The sequence below is a fragment of the Tursiops truncatus genome, chromosome 7 (assembly GCF_011762595.2).
Source record: "Tursiops truncatus isolate mTurTru1 chromosome 7, mTurTru1.mat.Y, whole genome shotgun sequence".
Taxonomy (NCBI): domain Eukaryota; kingdom Metazoa; phylum Chordata; class Mammalia; order Artiodactyla; family Delphinidae; genus Tursiops; species Tursiops truncatus.
This window is the reverse complement of record NC_047040.1, coordinates 8,476,130-8,494,326: the sequence shown is the minus strand read 5'-3', so window position 1 is coordinate 8,494,326 and position 18,197 is coordinate 8,476,130. Positions and strand designations below refer to the sequence as shown.

The window sequence follows — 18,197 nt, the reverse complement described above, 5'->3', positions numbered from 1 at the left end:
CTTGAACCTTTTGTTATGATATGTACACTCCTGGAGCCCTTGGTGTGCTAGATACGTTTTTGAATCGCAAGAGGGGGTGATATACAGTATGCAGGAGCTCCCAAACTTATTTAATCAAGGAATCCTGTTTTCATAGAACTGGTATTCTGAAGAATATGATATTGGGGATATCCTGGTAAACATTTTGGAAAATCCCACCATATGTGGGAAGTGTAACCATGGAATCATTTCTAGTCCTATTTGACTTAATTTGTGTTGCCATTCTCCTAGCAGGTAAAATCTTTTTTGTTTTGGGAGTTTTGTTTCTCTTTGTTTTCTGTTTGTTTCAATTTACATTCGATTTATTTAATTTTTTAAATTAGATTTTGTAAAATCATCTTAAGATATTATCTTACTCTAGTATTTGAAGGAAGTTGGATACTTAGAGTCAGACTGGCCTGAGTTTGCTACACTTATGTGATTTTTGGCAATTTACTTTACCTAACTCTGTTTCTTTGTTTTTAAAGATTGTTTTGTATTGCTGTTATTGTTGTTTTAGGATGAAGAGGATTAAATGGATAATATATATAAAATACCTCCCACTGCACCTGGAAAATAATAGGTGTTTATCAAACATTAATCTCATTTTTTCTACTTTCTTTTTTATCTCTTTTACCCCAAGACAGGAGCACTTGTGTTGTAAGCTTCCTTTTCACTTACCATCAATTATATTGAAACTTAAAGCATACTCAGTTTTGACTGTTGCATCCAAGTTGTCTTAAATTAACTTGTGATTACAATGTTAGATGAAAATATTGACTTAGAAAGACAGTAACTAATCTGAAAATTTAGCTATATAAACTTTATTAAAAGTTTTTTTTGTTAATGCTTTCAGGAAGCAATTAATTTGCTAGAACCAATGACAAATGACCCTGTGAACTATGTGAGGCAAGGAGCTCTCATAGCTTCGGCTCTCATCATGATCCAGCAGACTGAAATCACTTGTCCCAAGGTGAGCAAACAAAAAAATTCTCTAGAAGAGACCTGGTTCAGGCTTTTCTTTGGTAGCTTATCTTCTTTTGAGGACACTTCTACCTCAAATATGGTGTACACTGAACTCACAGAAAGTAAAGAGGTAGGAAAATAGGAGAACTTTAAGTATATAATACTCTTTGATTGCATTTTTTATAAATTTATGGTCACTTTGTTAATTTAGTTATATAGCCATACTTGAAAAATTAGAACTCATGGGTTGACAAAATCATAAAAATCAACTTGAATTTTTGCCTCCTGCTGTGCTTTTAAAATTTATTCAGTAGGATAACTTGTTCCTGTGATACAAGATACAAACTAAGTGGTCTGTGATTTTTTTTTGATCCATCCTTCTGAGGTAATAAAAACTTTATATAATATATACAATCTCAGTTTAGAAATGAGTACATCCAGATTCTCTGTTAGAATGTCATTGCCCTCATTGGAGATCCCTTGGGCAGGGTTTCAAATGGCTCCAGGAAGGCTTTCTTTCTTCTTTGACCCACATCTGTCCACAGAAACACTATTGCATTTTTTGCCCTTCTTGTAGGTAGGAGTATAATTGGCTCTCAGTGCACCTTTGCCTGCCTCTCCCTCTCTCTCCCCCTCTCTCTCTCATTGCTTGTGCCTCAGTCAGTAGCTAATGCCTCATAACTCATGTGTCAGATGTCAGTGCACAATGGCCACTGATCATACTAGGCTCACCACATGCTCACCACATGGTCTCTCTGAAGCCCATCTCTAGGCTTAGTGTTAGTGGGAAAGACTTAAAGCCCAGTTTTCCCCGTAGAGAAATCCCCGTAGACATATCCTTCTATTGATACAATCAAGTCCTCATATATACCTTGTGGATGGCCCCCTAACAGATTTTGAGGCATCTGTTTTAAAATTTCTTCATGTTAGTCTCTCAGACCTCATTTCGGACTTCGGTAACTAATGTATCTTGGCACCTCACCCAGAACTTCTCATTTTGTTGAGAAACAGAAAGTGCATAAATCTTATTACATATACTAAAAATTACCATGTGTGACATGTTTAATAGATGTATATAGCTTATGCAGTAATTTCAGATCTTTAATTCTTAATTTAAAGTTAGGGCATTTAACAACCTTGTATAATTCTGCTCCTATATAAGAAACAGTCAAAGAAATTGACAACAGAAAAAGCCACTGGTATACTGTCTTCTGCCTCATTAAGCAGATTCATTTTTAGCAAAGTATCAATAGATAGACTGGGGAGGAGGAGAAAAAAAATTTCAGAACTCATTGATTATTCTGTGGAGCTTTAATAGATTTCCTATTCTGAGCAGTTGCTATCATTTTTGTTGTTGTCCTTCTTTTTTTTTTTTTTTATCCAGTCCTACTCTCTCCTAAAATCACTTTTAAGACTTATAAAAATTGGATTATTGCAAAAATAGAATCAAACTTCTCATCCTCTTTTAATAATACATTATTTAATATATTGTATCTTCTAGAATATAAACATCTTTTCAAGCAGACCACATTTCTTTTTGGTTTTTGTTTTTAAATAGAGCAGTTATGAGTAGCTTTTGCATCTTTTATTTCTACTTTTGATCTTCCGTTGAGCTTTATCAGCTGGAGGTTATCCAACTGAGTAATGTCATTAAAGAGGGAAGTTTGACCATGGAATGCACGTCCCCTAACAGTAATATATAGATACTTATTCACTTTGACCTCGCATGTTGCTTTCTTGTTATGTGTATTGTGAACATGACAAATGTTTTCCCATCTTCCCATCCTCTGCTATAGGATTTCATTGATTTTATAACCATAAGCTCTGTACCAACAATGGCAGAGTACTTTGTAATGGGGGTGGGGTTAGGTTAGGGTAGGCTGTATAGTTTCAAAAACCTTTCAACTATTTATTCTAATAAATAAAACTTTTTCATATTTAGAAAATGTAAAAAATACAGCAGTTTAAATAATTAGTATTTTGTAATCATTCCATAAATTTTGTTGAATGAAGTCTTAGCTGATGTGAATATGTGGTGTACACTTGCGTCTTCACATTGTATCAGAATCTTGGGTATTGATAAGAATGTTAAAATGCAGTTATAGCTGGTAGGCTGTGCCATTAATATAAACTCAATGGGGAAAGTTAAATGTGTACCCCAGTGACTACAAAAGCAAAAGTGTATACAACAGATGTCCTTTCTGGAAACACTATCCCTTAGAGTAAAATTGTTACTCACTTCATGAATCCTTAAACTTTAAGTTCTGTTTCATCGTTTTCTGCTCTTAAGCATGTGATCAAGAGCTTTGTAGGCTATATATAGTTTATATCTCTCTCTTACCTGATAATTGCGAAGAAGGCAACATTGATATTCTGGGAATTCCCTGGCGGTCCAGTGGTTGGGACTTCGTACTTCCACTGCAGGGGGCGTGGGTTCAGTGCCTGCTCCGGGAACTAAGATCCTGCAAGCCACGTGGCGTGGCCAAAATTTAAAAAATTGATATTCTTTTGGGGTGGTATGTGATATTGCTGAAAAGAAAAAGCTGTTAACAAGCTTGAAGAGAAGTAAGTTCTCAAGGCTACAGAGTCCTAGTCACAAGGTTACAAACCAGTCCATGAAAATGCCTTGAAATCAAAGATCAAGTGTTAATTTCATCAAGACTATAACCCCCTCCTCAAAGGAATACAGAAGGGACATTTCTCAGATATTTTGTGAGATTTTTAATGGAAATTTCCAAAGGAAGTGTTTTTTATGCAGTCATGATCTACCTCACATCCTTTTACAGAATGCTGTCTAAACACTAAGCTCTACACATTGTGGTCTTAGCTTAACTAACTCCAGTACATCTTTGCTTTTCTTCTGCCAGTTTCTTGCTCACTCACTCTCACAAACATAGACCCCAGAACATACATACACCCTTGGGTGATTACAAACCCAATTTAGAAGGCTCTTAGACCAGAGGTTCAGAACCATTTAATTAGAATACTGTTCTTTTATGGGTCCTTGGAGTTATTTTGTCTCCAGAACCCAACTCTTTATGAAGGATCTATCTTCTGTTTTTCTTATTAAGTGAATTCCACTGTTAGCAGTTATTTGAACATGTATATAACAAGTATCATATATAGAATCAGATAAAAATATTAAAGTGTAAGAATGGGATCCTGTGCTCCTCCTTGCCTAATATCATCTAGCCTGAGGCCTATTACAAGGAAGCTTCTCCCACCACTGGCATGTACCCTTTTTGGAAGTAGGATCATATTTGGCCAAGTTTGATCAGCTTTTGCAGTTTTAAAATAAATCAGCATGAACGTTTATATTATAAGGTTTTATTTTACAGCATAACACATTTTTAAATAGTAATTTGTATTACCATACTGTTGCCTTAAGTAAGACAGGGATTTGGACCCTAAAAGTGTTGGTGATAATATAAAGAAAAGGCACAACCAACTACCATGAACAAAATAATACTAATAAGATTGAGGAGGGAGCTGAAAACATCACTTGGGGTATTGATAGTGGGAAAATCATGATAGCATTGCCAGGAATCTTGAAAAAGAATAAAGATAATTTTCACATTAGGCATGTTAAGTTTGAGATTATAGCAAGTCAGTTGGATTTAAGATGAGAGCATAGGAAAAAAAACAGAACTAAAGAAAGAGATGGGAGCTAGCCCAGATAAATTATATAAGTTCATGGCCTTTATCTGCAATTCTAATTTACAGAAAGGTCTGAAAACTAAGAGTTTTGTCTGTCTTTAAGGACTCGTTTGGCTGTAAAATCTGAGCCAGTATGAACTCATTTATAGCCTTTATCCCATTTAGTAAACATTCATTTTGCTGCTTCAGAAATATTAATTTGGTTGATTACGGGATATTACCCCCACGCTCCACTGAGCATATTGCATAACTTATGGTGTGTGCACCATGTCACCTTTCTAAATTCTGAATTCCAAAATTCTTCGGGCCTCAGTGAGTTCATGGAAGGAATTATATACCTAGTTGAAGTCATAAGAGCTAATGTAATGTCATAGAAAGAGAAGAGGGGAAAAAAAACCTCTAAAACTGATCCCTGATGTACAGCTTCATTTCTATATCCAGGAAAACAGGAAAAAAAAAAAAAAACAGGAAGAGACACACCTAGGTGATAAGTAACCACAGAAAAGACGTTTATGGGACTTTATGCCCTTCTCCCATCCTTTATTTTTCTCGCTGACATAGAAGTATGGGTTTTGTTTTTTTCCAACAGTATAAGGTGTACAGAGTTAAAAACATGATGAGTGTTTTAAATGCAGGATTTGGAGAAGGTAGATTTTAGATAATCAGGCACAGCAGAAGGCATGGGTCACGGCATTGTCTGAAATTTAATTGTCTTTTCTGTGAGATTATCATAATATAAAACGGGAAATTAATATGATTTTCTCCTACAAATTCTAATTTGTTTTATGTGGGGGCCATACTATTCATAGCGATGAAATTGAGTCAGAAAATCATGATCCTTAGCCATGACTGCAATTAATTGTTTGTAATCACAAGCAAGCCAGTCATTTTACCTATCTTGGTTCCATTTTTCACATCTGTAAATTAGGCAGAGTAGACCAGATGGGCTCAAAGTCGCCTTCCAAATAAGATACTATCCTAACCTAATATAATAATTCTTTATGAAGAATCGTAATAATGAAAATTAAGTTACTGCTGCATAAGTAATAAAATGTGAGGAAAAATTTTTAAGTGATGAACAAAAACTAGCTTTTTTAAAGTACTAGTCTACTTAATATTGATTGGATAAACCCGTTATGTATTTGCATTGATTTTTTTTATTCCATCTTTTAGTTTCACCAAATGTCCTGTTGTTTGGGATGTGGTTTTATATTTCAGTTCTTCCTTATAATGTACATACAGTGCTTTGTCCAACGTTTCTTTTTGTAAGTTCATGTAAACTTAGCACATAAAATTTCCATCCTATATAAGGTAATATAAGTGTTCATGTAAAATAAGTTAAGAATCAAAGGAATTTGACTTGTTGAACCAGAGTAAAATCATCAAACCTTAGGATTTTTAAAACTAGAAGGGAATTTTGTGATGATCTCATCGTGCAGGGTTTTATAGTTAGAGAAAGTAAGATGTAAAGAAGTGAGTGGATTGCTAATGGTCATATGCTGGGTAGTGGCAGAGTTAGTTCATTGTTTTCGCTATCACATTCTGTCGTTGCCTATGAATAAATAAGTGAGAACCATTTTAAGGAATATCATTTTGATAGCAGTATTTAGGTTGCAGAGAGGATAGTCATGGAGGACTGGTAGGACTCTGCTCTGATATGGTAAGACAGCCATGCTTACTGAATCATAAAATGCCTTTTGCACATTACTTTTACACATTACTTTACATATGTATTACTTCATATAGTCCTTACAGCAGCCGAAGAAACTGAGACTCAGAAAAGCCAAGTAACTTACCCAAACAGCTTATTAGAGCAGAGGTGTTTATAAGCCAGTGTTGTCTGACCCTATGTTACTCTGCGCTGTATCACAGTGTGGCCTCCCCGACCAAGATAAATGAAAAGGGTAAGAGATTCTGAAAGAATATGTAATGCAGATAAAATCATTATATTGGGAAACTCAAATTCAATATTTTCTGCCTTTGGCAGATTTGGGGAGCTCTGGTGATCATGTGCTTCTTGAACAAGCCGACTCCTTTCTGGGTGCTTACCATTTGAAAAGCACTTGGTGGGAAAATAGAGAAGTGTAAGACATGGAGGAAGCATAAAATATTTCCCTTATTGTCACCCAAAAATCAGATATTTTGATGAGAACATATATTTTATAAATATTATTTTCTAATTATAAAAGTAATATATGTTAATTTTAGAAAATACAGAAAATAATAAAGAAGCGAACAAAAATTACCAGTAATCCCTCCCTGAATGAGTCAGCATATATTCCATTTTGCTGTGTTCTTTTTTTTTTAAGATTTTTTTTTCCCTTTTTGTTTTTAATTAATTTTATTTTTGGCTGCATTGGGTCTTCATTGCTGCGCACGGGCTTTCTCTAGTTGCAGCGAGTGGGGGCTACTCTTCCTTGGCGTGCACAGGCTTCTCACTGCGGTGGCTTCTCGTTGCGGAGCACGGGCTCTAGAGTGCAGGCTCAGTAGTTGTGGCTCGCAAGCTCTAGAGCACAGGCTCAGTAGTTGAGACACACAGGCTTAGTTGCTCCACGGCACGCGGGATCTTCGTGGACCAGGGATCCAACCCGTGTCCCCTGCATTGGCAGGCGGATTCTTAACCACTGCGCCACCAGGGAAGTCCCTTGATGTATTCTTTTGGTAAGAGTAATTATTGTGATGTGTCCTCTGAAAATTGATGTGTAAGCATAATGAAAATCTTTATTGTATATGTGAATATAAATCCAAAATATGCCTCACACAGCTGCAGTGAAAGGTAGTTTGTTGTAAGGTAGAATTGAAGGACTGTGCCGATTAGGAAATCTGTAGGTTGATGGTGAGCAGAAGAGGTGTAATTCAGAGTTCACTGAAAGCCTTAGTGTTCACTTGAACTGTTTAAGCCTGCTGAGTAACAGTGGTACAATATGAAATCACACTCAGCATTCCCCCGAGTCTGAATCATCCACTGTGGAATGAGGATTGAAAACAGAGCTGGTGCTCCCATACCAGAAAAGTCATGACATCCATGATTTCAACCATGGGACTGTTCTGCCTTCAAATCCGGTCCAGAACCCTCTCTTTTTTTTTTTTAAATAAATTTATTTATTTATTTTTGGTTGTGTTGGGTCTTCGTTTCTGTGCGAGGGCTTTCTCTAGTTGCGCAAGCGGGGGCCACTCATCATCGCGGTGTGCTGGCCTCTCACTATTGCAGCCTCTCCTGTTGTGGAGCACAGGCTCTAGGTGCGCAGGCCCAGTAGTTGTGGCTCACGTGCTTAGTTGCTCCGTGGCATGTGGGATCTTCCCAGACCAGGGCTCGAACCCGTGTCCCCTGCATTGGCAGGCAGATTCTCAAACACTGCGCCATCAGGGAAGCCCAGAACGCTCTCTTTTTGAATGTTGTGAATCAGAACTCAGGTTTCATTGCCATTTGAGCAGTCTATTCCCTGCTCGAAAATGACACAGCAAGTGAATAGAACTAGACTATAATTGTTTTTCTTGTTCCTTCAGGTGAATCAGTTCAGACAGCTGTATTCGAAAGTCATCAATGATAAACACGATGATGTCATGGCCAAGTTTGGCGCTATTCTGGCCCAGGGCATACTGGATGCAGGTAAATGTTTTTAGATCTTCCATATTAATTTGTCTGTTTAAACTAAATCTAATGAAATATATGTTCTAACTATATGACAATGTAGAAATGGAGTCTGGGACAAATTACTCCTGGAGAAAATTTGGAGCCTGTAGTTCATAGAAATAATTTAGTAGAGTTAAGACTGCAGACTATTACGGTTTGAATCCCAGTCCCTTTACAGTACTAGCTATATTTCCCCTCTTTATGTCTGTTTTCTTGTTTCGTAAGGTCTACCTCATAGTGTTGGTGGATTAAAAATACATGTAAAGCAACTAAAACAGTCCCAGTCACTTAGTAAAGTGCTCAGTGAGTGTTGGCTGATTTCTTTTCCTTTAATTTTCTTAATATATATCAGTTTTAAACAGTTTGACATTGGAATTTTTTTGAGGAAAAAATTAGGTTTTAGACAAACTCTAGCAGCTAAATCATCCTAAAATAAGATACATGGAATATTTGCCTAGTAAATGCATAGCACACTGTACCAACTGGCTCCTGACTTCACATTCTTCACCACTACACTATGGTTTATTTAGAAAGAGATGGGCTACCCTTTCAAGATAGAATGGTGGGGCTTCCCTGGTGGCGGAGTGGTTGAGAGTCCGCCTGCTGATGCAGGGGACACGGGTTCGTGCCCCGGTCCAGGAAGATCCCACATGCCGCGGAGCGGCTGGGCCCGTGAGCCATGGCCGCTGAGCCTGTGCTCCGCAATGGGAGAGGCCACAACAGTGAGAGGCCCGCGTAACGCAAAAAGAAAAAAAAAAGAGATAGAATGGTGTGCTTTAGTACCTTGGACTTGGGGTTCATTCAGCCTATTCTTTAACTGTTATTACTGGTGATATCTCACTCAGTAGGGTAGAAGGGAGGAAGCATAACTATTTCATTCAAGTGTGAGATTCTTTTTCTAACTGTACCCTAGGCATGTAGAATATAATCTTTTTCATTAATCTTTGCTAATTTGGAAGGTAAAACGATAGTATCTCAAGGTTTTCATAGTAATTCTATTACTAGATGAGCTTTTCTAACACTTGTTGGTTATCTTAATTTCTTCTAATAAAAACACTGTTAGCCATATTTATTGCAAATATTCTTTTATTGGTCAACTAGAAATGTGTTTATATTTCTAGTGAAGGAAATCAGAGAAAGAAGCTGAAGTTTTTGATATTGTAAGTTTTTTTTGTTAACCTTGTCAGGTTTTGTACTTAGAGTATTTTTAGTCATATTAAGATTTTCAGCATCCTTATTTTTTAATTTTAGGTAATCTCCCTTATATATAAGGCTTTTTAAAAAAATCTGTCTCCTTTCTAATTTGATTATATTATCTTTTTCTTAATTAGATTTGCTAGAGATTTCTCTTTTTGTTTATATGCTATTGCTAATCTTTTTTTCCCCTAAAGTCTTTATTTTTGCTTGACTCTTATTTGCTTTTTCGTTCTTAGAATGTTGGTGCTGTTTTCTAAATTTTTTTTAATTAATTAATTTATTTATTTTGGCTGAGCTGGGTCTTAGTTGCAGCACGCAGGATCTTCGTTGCAGCATGTGGGATCTTTAGTTGTGGCATGCGAACTCTTAGTTGTGGCATGCATGTGGGATCTAGTTCCCTGACCAGGGATCAAACCCGGGCCCCCTGCATTGGGAGCGTGGAGTCTTAGCCACTGGACCACCAGGGAAGTCCTTGTTTTCTAAATTTTTGAGGCAAATACCCTTCTCTTTTAATCCATTTGTCTAGTAAAGTTTGTTCTGTTTTAATTTTCCAAGAAGTTGAGAGTTTTCTGCTTAAATTTTTAGTGTTTAACGTACAATTTATATTTTTCTCTCTTTTTAATTTAAAGATAGTTCGTTGCAGCTGTATATAAATAAGGACAGTATTCTATAGATACTTTAGATGAAGTAAACCATTTCAGTTCTTGATGGTACTCTCTCCCATGTATAAATGATACAGACATTGACATGCCATAGTTTCTCCTTTCTCATTCTTTGCCACCTTCCAAAATTTTTATGTTTACATTGTCATAGCTCGTAACATTTACATACTCTTGTGAAATCATAATTCTCACAGTTTAGTCTTAGTTTCTTATTTAAAGGGATTCAGTGCTCACCACCATTTCTTTTATTGCTGTTTCTTTTTCCAAGGTATCTATACTAAGACTTAACCCTTAACTGACTGGATTTTGTCAGTCTCTAGTTTACATTCGGGTTCACTCTCTATGGGTTTTGATAGATGCGTAATGATATGTATCCCCCTTTACAGTATCATACAGAATACTTTCACTGCCTTAAAAATCCTCTGTGCTCTACATTTGCATCCCTCCCTCCCTCCCCACCCCCGCACCCCCAGTCCCCGGGCAACCACTGATCTTTCTGCTGTCTCTATAGCTTTAGTTTTTCCTTTTCCAGAATGTTATATAGTTGGAATCATACAGTATGTAACCTTTTCAGATTGGCTACTTTTGGTAACTGGTTTTTAAATAGGATTTAGAAGTAACATTTTACTACTCCATAATCTTTTATGTTTTCTTTTAGCTGCTAGTTTTTGAAGTTTGTGGTTTTAGGCTTCAACCCTTTACTCATTCTTTAGTACTACTAAATTAGAGTCATTTGTTACGAAATTGGGGAGAGAATAATTCTTTGTTTTAGCTTTATTCTGCCATCTTTACTAGAAGTCCTCTCTCTGGTTTCCCCTCCTTCCTCTTTGAGCCCTTCGCTCCTTCCATCTTTTTTTGGGGGAGTGTCTGTTTGATCTGTGGTGAACCAATCAAGTTTTGATGCTTCTTTCCATTTCTCTTTTTAGTGTCATTAAGTACATGAAAGTCGTGTACTGCCATATTTGCTATTAGGAGCATAAGATTATTTTCTTACCCTTTTTCACTTTGCTAATATCCTTTCTTCCTGGAAAACATTTCTGCAACTGCATTAGAAAAAATTTTAGTCCTGTAATTTCTCTCTCAGAAGTGAATGGTAGTAGAGAAAATCTGGAGAGGGCAACTTCAAAGGAGTGAGTAAAGTTTATGAGAACTCACTCAATGATTTGGTTTCTTCAAGGAGAAAAGCTGAAGATTAAGAAAGTTTATGGTGAAGTTTGTAAAACTGTGCAAACACTATCAACAGAATAAACTTGCCCTTGTTTCATATTAAATCTCAAACTATTAGAACTAAAGGCTAGTTTAGTTTCTAAGTCTGAAGAAGATAGGTTTCATTGAAATAAAAGAAAATTCAGCTTCAAAACTTAGATCAAATACCACATTCTCTAGGAAGCCTTTCCCCCCTCTTCTACTGTATTCAGCCTCCACCATGTAGGTGGGCCTAGTACCCAGTTATACCTAACATAATACTTTTGTGCCTTATTTTAATTATCTAATTATCTGTCTTCACTAGATTGGAGGCTCCTTGGAATCTTTTTCAGTATTTCAAAATTTTTAATATATTGTAAGCATTCTGTGAATGTAGGGTTTAGAATAGGGAAGAATATAAGTAGACAGTAAAAGTATAACTCATTCCTGTTGGAAAAACACAATTAAAGTATACCTGATTTATTTCTAGGTAAAATCTTAAATGAAATATCTGTAGAGGGAGTATTAAGAAAATCTAGGTTATTTGGTTGAACAGTAGAACGCTGATTCTTATAAAAAATGCTCTTTGGCTTAGTAAAGTTAGTACTCACTTCCTAACTCCAAGCAAAACATGAAGGCAGGACTTCCCTGGTGGCGCAGTGGTTAAGAATCGGCCCGCCAATGCAGGGGACACGGGTTCAAGCCCTGGTCCGGGGAAATCCCACATGCCACAGAGCAACTAAACCCGTGAGCCACAACTACTGAGCCCACGTGTGACAACTGCTGAAGCCCATGCACCTAGAGCCCGTGCTCCGCAACACGAGAAGCCACCGCAATGAGAAGCCTGCACACCACAACAAAGAGTAGCCCCCACTCACCGCAACTAGAGAAAGCCTTTGCATAGCAACAAAGACCCAACACAGCCATAAACAAATACATAAAAAACATGAAGGTGTCTGTGTGATACTGAGATGAAGAGAAGTGAAATGTGAGCAATGGAAATCCAGAATTGGAATTCATATTAGGATGGTGACTAGGCACAAACAAGCCTTATTTTTATGGGCTATATTATATAAACTAAAAGATTCGTGTCTCAAAGTTCTGGGGTCCAACACTAACACTGTTACTATAGGCCAGAGGCTGCAACACAACAGCCCATGGGCCGTACCTGCCTTAAATACGTTTTTGCCTGCCTAGCAAAATTTGCAAAATTTTGTCCAAAATCCAGATTCAAGTGTACTCTTAAAAACAAAATTACATAGTGACCCTGGATCTAACACCCCTAGTAACATGTCCTCTTTAAATATGACACGAACTTTTTTTTTTTTTTTTTTTGCAACACACGGGCCTCTCACCGTTGTGGCCTCTTCCGTTGCAGAGCACAGGCTCCCGACGTGCAGGCTCAGCAGCCATGGCTCACGGGCCCAGCCGCTCCACGGCATGTGGGATCTTCCCAGACCGGGGCACAAACCAGTGTCCCCTGCATCGGCAGGCGGACTCTCAACCGCTGCGCCACCAGGGAAGCCCGACATGAACTTTTCAGTTTGCTTCAATTCACACTGGTTTCAGTCCAACTTTTCTCATTTGTTTACCTGACCAGTTCCTAAAGACATTCAAGTTTGCAACCCCTAAAGCCTCCTAGAATCTCAGCCTTATGAGGTCCCAGTAGAGATCTTAGCTAACTGATACTTGGATCTTAGTTCTTGTTCACTAGCTTTCAAACTGTGTTTCTCTGCACTCCCTCAAGGGAAAGTCTAGGGGACGTGGAAAGAGGTAGATTTACAGGTCAGATTCAAGCCCCAAATCTCTTCTGATTTAACAGAATTAGCTCTGATTTCATTGTTTTACATATTGTGCTTCCTCAAAAAATTTTTTCAGTTGAATCAAGGATTGGATATTAAAATTTTTCTTTTGTTAGTGGTAGTGCTCTAGTTCAAATGCTCAAGTTCAAACTCTCATTTTGCCAATGGGAAAAAAAACTTTTAGAGGTAAAGTGATTTGTCCAAGATCACAAGGCTAGTTAATCTTGGAGCTGCCTACATTCAGACATGACTAAAGCAGAAAGAATAAAAATAAGCAAACAGTATTTACCTCTTGTCTCTTTGCCACTGTTTACAAATATGATATGTACTAAAATTTTACTTTTTGTTTGCACATTAAAAGCCAATGTACAATATAGATTAATATTTAATTAAGCATACACGTTCTGATATCCTTCAGGCTTAGTTTTTGAAAAATGCCTATCTATATAGAAAGAAGTTCTAAATTACCCTTAGTCCAGTATTTCCAATTTTGGACACCCTAGATAGCTCATTGGCTAACTAATTCCAGTGACTTCATATTAGATTTTAGAACTATACTCTCAAAATAATCACCAAATTTTTCCCTAGTGTAGTACTTAGAAATCTTTATTATTGCTCAACTAGATTCATGTTTATGATTTCTCTCCTTTTCTACAGGTGGACATAATGTCACAATCTCCTTGCAGTCCAGAACTGGGCACACCCATATGCCTTCTGTGGTTGGCGTCCTTGTCTTTACCCAGTTCTGGTTCTGGTTTCCTCTTTCACACTTCCTGTCATTGGCTTATACCCCTACCTGTGTCATTGGCCTTAACAAGGACTTAAAGGTATGTTTGTGAGACCTCAGTTTTATATTGTATCTTCACCATATCCTATTTGCCACCCACTCACGAGGATTTTCATAAAATCTTAAAGATTAGTTGGCATCTTATTAATAAAGTATTTTCCCTTCAGACTGAATCATCACCTTATTGAGAGGAGTGTGTTGGTGGAAGTTTTGAAAATGAAGTCTTTTTACTAACTGCGTAACCTTGGGTAAATCAATTGAGAGGGATTGGTAAGAGGGGGGCAAAATATAAAAATATGCAAAGGATTTATAATCACTGATGAATTTTATTTAATATTGAAGGTCTGTGAGAGCTGTTGTAGGATTTCATGCAGATAAATGAGATTTGCATTTTAGAAACATTCTGATATCAGTGGAAATTTGTTACAATGCTATTGCAATAATCTGGGCAAGGAAGACCTAAACTAAATCTTATTAAGGAAGGAAGGTTTGAGACAGGGATATGTTTCAGTGTTATGTGATGCTAGAGCATTTGATGGAAGAGAGGATTGTTGCTAAAGGGAAAACAAGATAGGAGGATGTCCGTTTGGTAGTGGCAGAAAGCAAGACCAGCAGTGAGGAGCCAGGGACACTGACAGAAAACTAGTCACTTAAGTCAAAGACTTAAGGTGATACATTCCCTGTCATCACACTATCCTTTTTTTTTTTTTTTAAAATGAGATTTTTGCTTATGTCTTTTTTCTCAGTCCTATGGCCTGATGAATCACTTTCTTGGTCTTGCATCCTCTCAGAGGCTTTTTGATCTTTAAATAACTCTTACATTTGGTCATCACCATTGTTAAAACATTCTGTTAAGTTTTCAGAGTGGAAAAATTTTAGGCCAAAAAATGGCTGGTAAAGATTGAGTATTTCATTGAATTGATTTTTTTCAGTATAACTGTATAGCCAATTAATTATCCTCTAAGTGTTTCAGTATTAAACTACTCACATTTGTAAATATTGAGCAGTTTTATCTCTCAGAGCAAGAATCTTTTGTTTTCCCAATCCCTAACATTTAACATTGTGGTTAAACATACTGTATAATCTTTAGGGACTTCTTCCTCTGGCACACAATTTTATGATCTCTGTTTCCATTCCTTACAGTGAAAGTGGGATGGAAAAGACAAGATTGCTTGTCCTAGTAAATGTGATGCTCATTACCATTCTCTTGGGTAAATAGAGAAAAATTCAGACTAGCGAACTTTAAACCTGGTCAATAAGTAATGCAAAGCCGACTTTTCCATTAGGCTCATGCTAGACTCTTGTAAGTTGTGATTATATGGTGTAGAAACTGTATATGGACGTGTATAGGTTGTTACTGTGGTACAAGGAAGGGACATGGAAGTTAGGAATGCAGGTTAGATAATCAGATGACACTTTACAAAGAAGGTAACAGTTGATCTGACGCTCACACTGTGAGTGGGACTTAACGCTCTGAAGCAGGATGTGTGGTCAGTAAAAATGAAAGGGATGCCTGTTTAAAGGCACAGAGCTTGAAGAAAGTATAGGGAACCACAGTAGTTCTGTAAAGCACCTCAAAACTAATTCAGTGAAAGAAGAGAGATGCCTTTAAGGGAGGAGTGGTAACATAATTGAATAACTGTGTAATTTAGCCAGGATTGAAACTTCTGGCACCCCTTGGCATCTGTATGCTTGTTAAGAGCATAGAATACTTAAATCTTGATTTTGATTATTTTAATAGAGGGGGGGAATTCTCCTATTTCTTCAGATGCCGAAAGTTCAATATAAATCAAACTGTAAACCATCAACATTTGCATATCCTGCCCCTCTGGAAGTACCAAAAGAAAAAGAAAAGGAAAAGGTAGGTTTTTTGCTACTTTGGGCACCATTTGTACCTATATAGGAGCTGCTTAGTGTTCTACTTGGGTTTGTTTTAAATATTGTTATGTTTTAAAGTAGGTATTTTTAAAGTAATACTTCTCATAGTAAAATCGAACGTTACACAGGAATAGAAAGTGAAAGCCCTTTTCTCTCCTGGTCATCCAAGTCCCATGTTGCAGGAATCACAATTTGTGAATCCCTCCAAATGTTTTTTCTGCACATAGCTATACTTTTTATACCACAAATCGAATTATTCTGTGTGCTGTTCTGCATCTTATTGTTTTCACTTTAACAGTTTTTTAAAAAAACTTTCAATGTGTATTGATCTCTTTTTCCAAAGCTGCAGAGCAATCCCTTTATGTATATATCATTGTCTTCCCAGTTCTTTATCTGATAGACATTTAAGGTTATTTCTGATTTGTCACTGTTACAAATGGGACTGGAATAGAGTTTTTATACGTGTATATTTGTGCACTTGTACAAGTATATCTATAGGTTAGGATCTTAGATATGGAATTGCTTGATCAAAAGTAATGCACATTATTTATTTTTATAAGTGTCAACTAAATTTCTTTTCAAAATGGATATAACCAATTTATACTCCTCCCCACAAGCATGAAGACACTCACTGATACGTGTTAAGTTAAAGTATGGTGAGATTGAGAGCTGTGCTTGCCCCTGTAGTTTCTCAGTAAAATTACCCTTTATGACACTTGAGGTTTAGGAAAATGATTTTTTCCCTCAAGAAAATGTTCCATATTAGCCAGTTGACTATTTGCTGTAAATGTTATAGTTAAGTAGGGATAATTATATAACTGACCAAATTTGCGGGTGGTAGGTGATGGTATCCTTTGACAACAGTATCTTGTTCATCAGCTGTGTTTCAGGGCCCTCTCCCTTTTGAGTCTAAAACAAAGGCAGCTTTACACCATTACTGCCCAGCCTTTCGAAGTACCTGTTTCACCTTTGATTTCAATGAGACCCATCAAGGAGGATAATTCTAGGTTAATGACTCACCCACTGTGGATTACCATTGTAGGGCATCTAGTCCAGTGAGAGATCTTTACGACCAGGTTTGGAGAAAATTTTTGTTTTCCAGTGCTTTCCCTATGAAGTAAAAAAGGATGTGGCACCCAAATCTCTATCTTAGAAACTTATCATAGCAAACTCACATCCAAGGTATACTACAGATCAGAAAAAATTAGAGTTATATTGGACACAGGCCTCTAGGAACTAAAGATTTACCTGATGACTGTAACAGTAAGTTATCTTTATATTCCCAGATTATTTTGTTCTTTATGATACTTACTACCAGGAAACAGAATTGTACTGTAGAACTGAATTCTCATTGGGCTTGTACATTTGCGTGTAAGTAAGGGATTAAAATGATTTACCCTGTTCACTCCTCTAGGTTTCCACTGCTGTGTTATCTATAACTGCCAAGGCTAAAAAGAAGGAAAAAGAAAAGGAAAAAAAGGAAGAGGAGAAAATGGAAGTGGTAGGTATAACTTGGTTGTCATATGGGTTGATGTAGCTTTCTCTGTCATGGTCCAGATTCTTCCTTAGTTGAACATTGTTATACCTTGCTCTTGGCTTCCTTTAAATAATTATCCTGTTCCAAGCATGGAGACTCAAAATTTTAATTGGAAGAGACTTTAGAAATTATACCCATTCATGGGAAGAATAGAAGGGTACAAATCAAAAATGAGTTCTTGGAGGAAATGACAACTAAAATGAGTTTTGAAGGGCAGAGTAGGATTTTCATTAGACAGTGAGATGATGGTGGTAGAGAGAAAAGCCCTTTCAGGCAAAGGGAACATCATTTATTTTTGAATATCTCTGATGATAGAAAAACCTTCTCACTCTTTACAACTAAGTTAAGTATCATTCTCACCCCCAAGCAGAGTTACCATCTCTCTTGTCTGAGTCTGGTATCACTTTACTTCTACTTCCGTTATGTCTAATCCTAACTACCTTTTGCACCCAATAGTTGCTCAGTAAATTTATTAAACATTATTCAGTGATGTAGAACAGAAGTGAACCTTTATGGGGCTATTTTTTCCCCCGTAGGATGAGGCAGAGAAAAAGGAAGAAAAAGAGAAGAAAAAAGAACCTGAGCCAAACTTCCAGTTATTGGATAACCCAGCCCGAGTTATGCCTGCCCAGCTTAAGGTCCTAAGCATGCCAGAGACCTGCAGATACCAGCCTTTCAAACCAGTAAGTCACCAATGGCCCTTAACTATATACCAGTAGGATGTTAATCTGTAGGGCAATGGAATCTTTATAGAGAAGGATAAATCTCCAGAGTATTGGGAAAAGCTCTGTAGTACTAATAAATGTCTTAGCAAAAGAGGACATTCCCTTGCATTCCATATAGATTTGGGGAGACTTTTCTTTGTGTGACCCTG

At 37.0% G+C, this 18,197-nt stretch overlaps 1 protein-coding gene across 3 annotated transcripts in view; it reads left to right on the top strand.

Annotated features, from left to right (window-relative positions):
- PSMD1 (proteasome 26S subunit, non-ATPase 1) overlaps window positions 1-18,197 on the top strand; it is a 105,004-nt gene that overhangs the window by 73,242 nt on the left and 13,565 nt on the right. For all 3 annotated transcript variants that reach the window (XM_019923520.3, XM_073807137.1, XM_019923521.3), the window contains 6 exons: window positions 875-991; window positions 8,149-8,251; window positions 13,779-13,948; window positions 15,677-15,769; window positions 17,201-17,287; window positions 17,860-18,006. In XM_019923520.3, coding sequence (XP_019779079.1) covers window positions 875-991; window positions 8,149-8,251; window positions 13,779-13,948; window positions 15,677-15,769; window positions 17,201-17,287; window positions 17,860-18,006 — 717 coding nt within the window. The remainder of the gene's footprint in view (window positions 1-874; window positions 992-8,148; window positions 8,252-13,778; window positions 13,949-15,676; window positions 15,770-17,200; window positions 17,288-17,859; window positions 18,007-18,197) is intronic.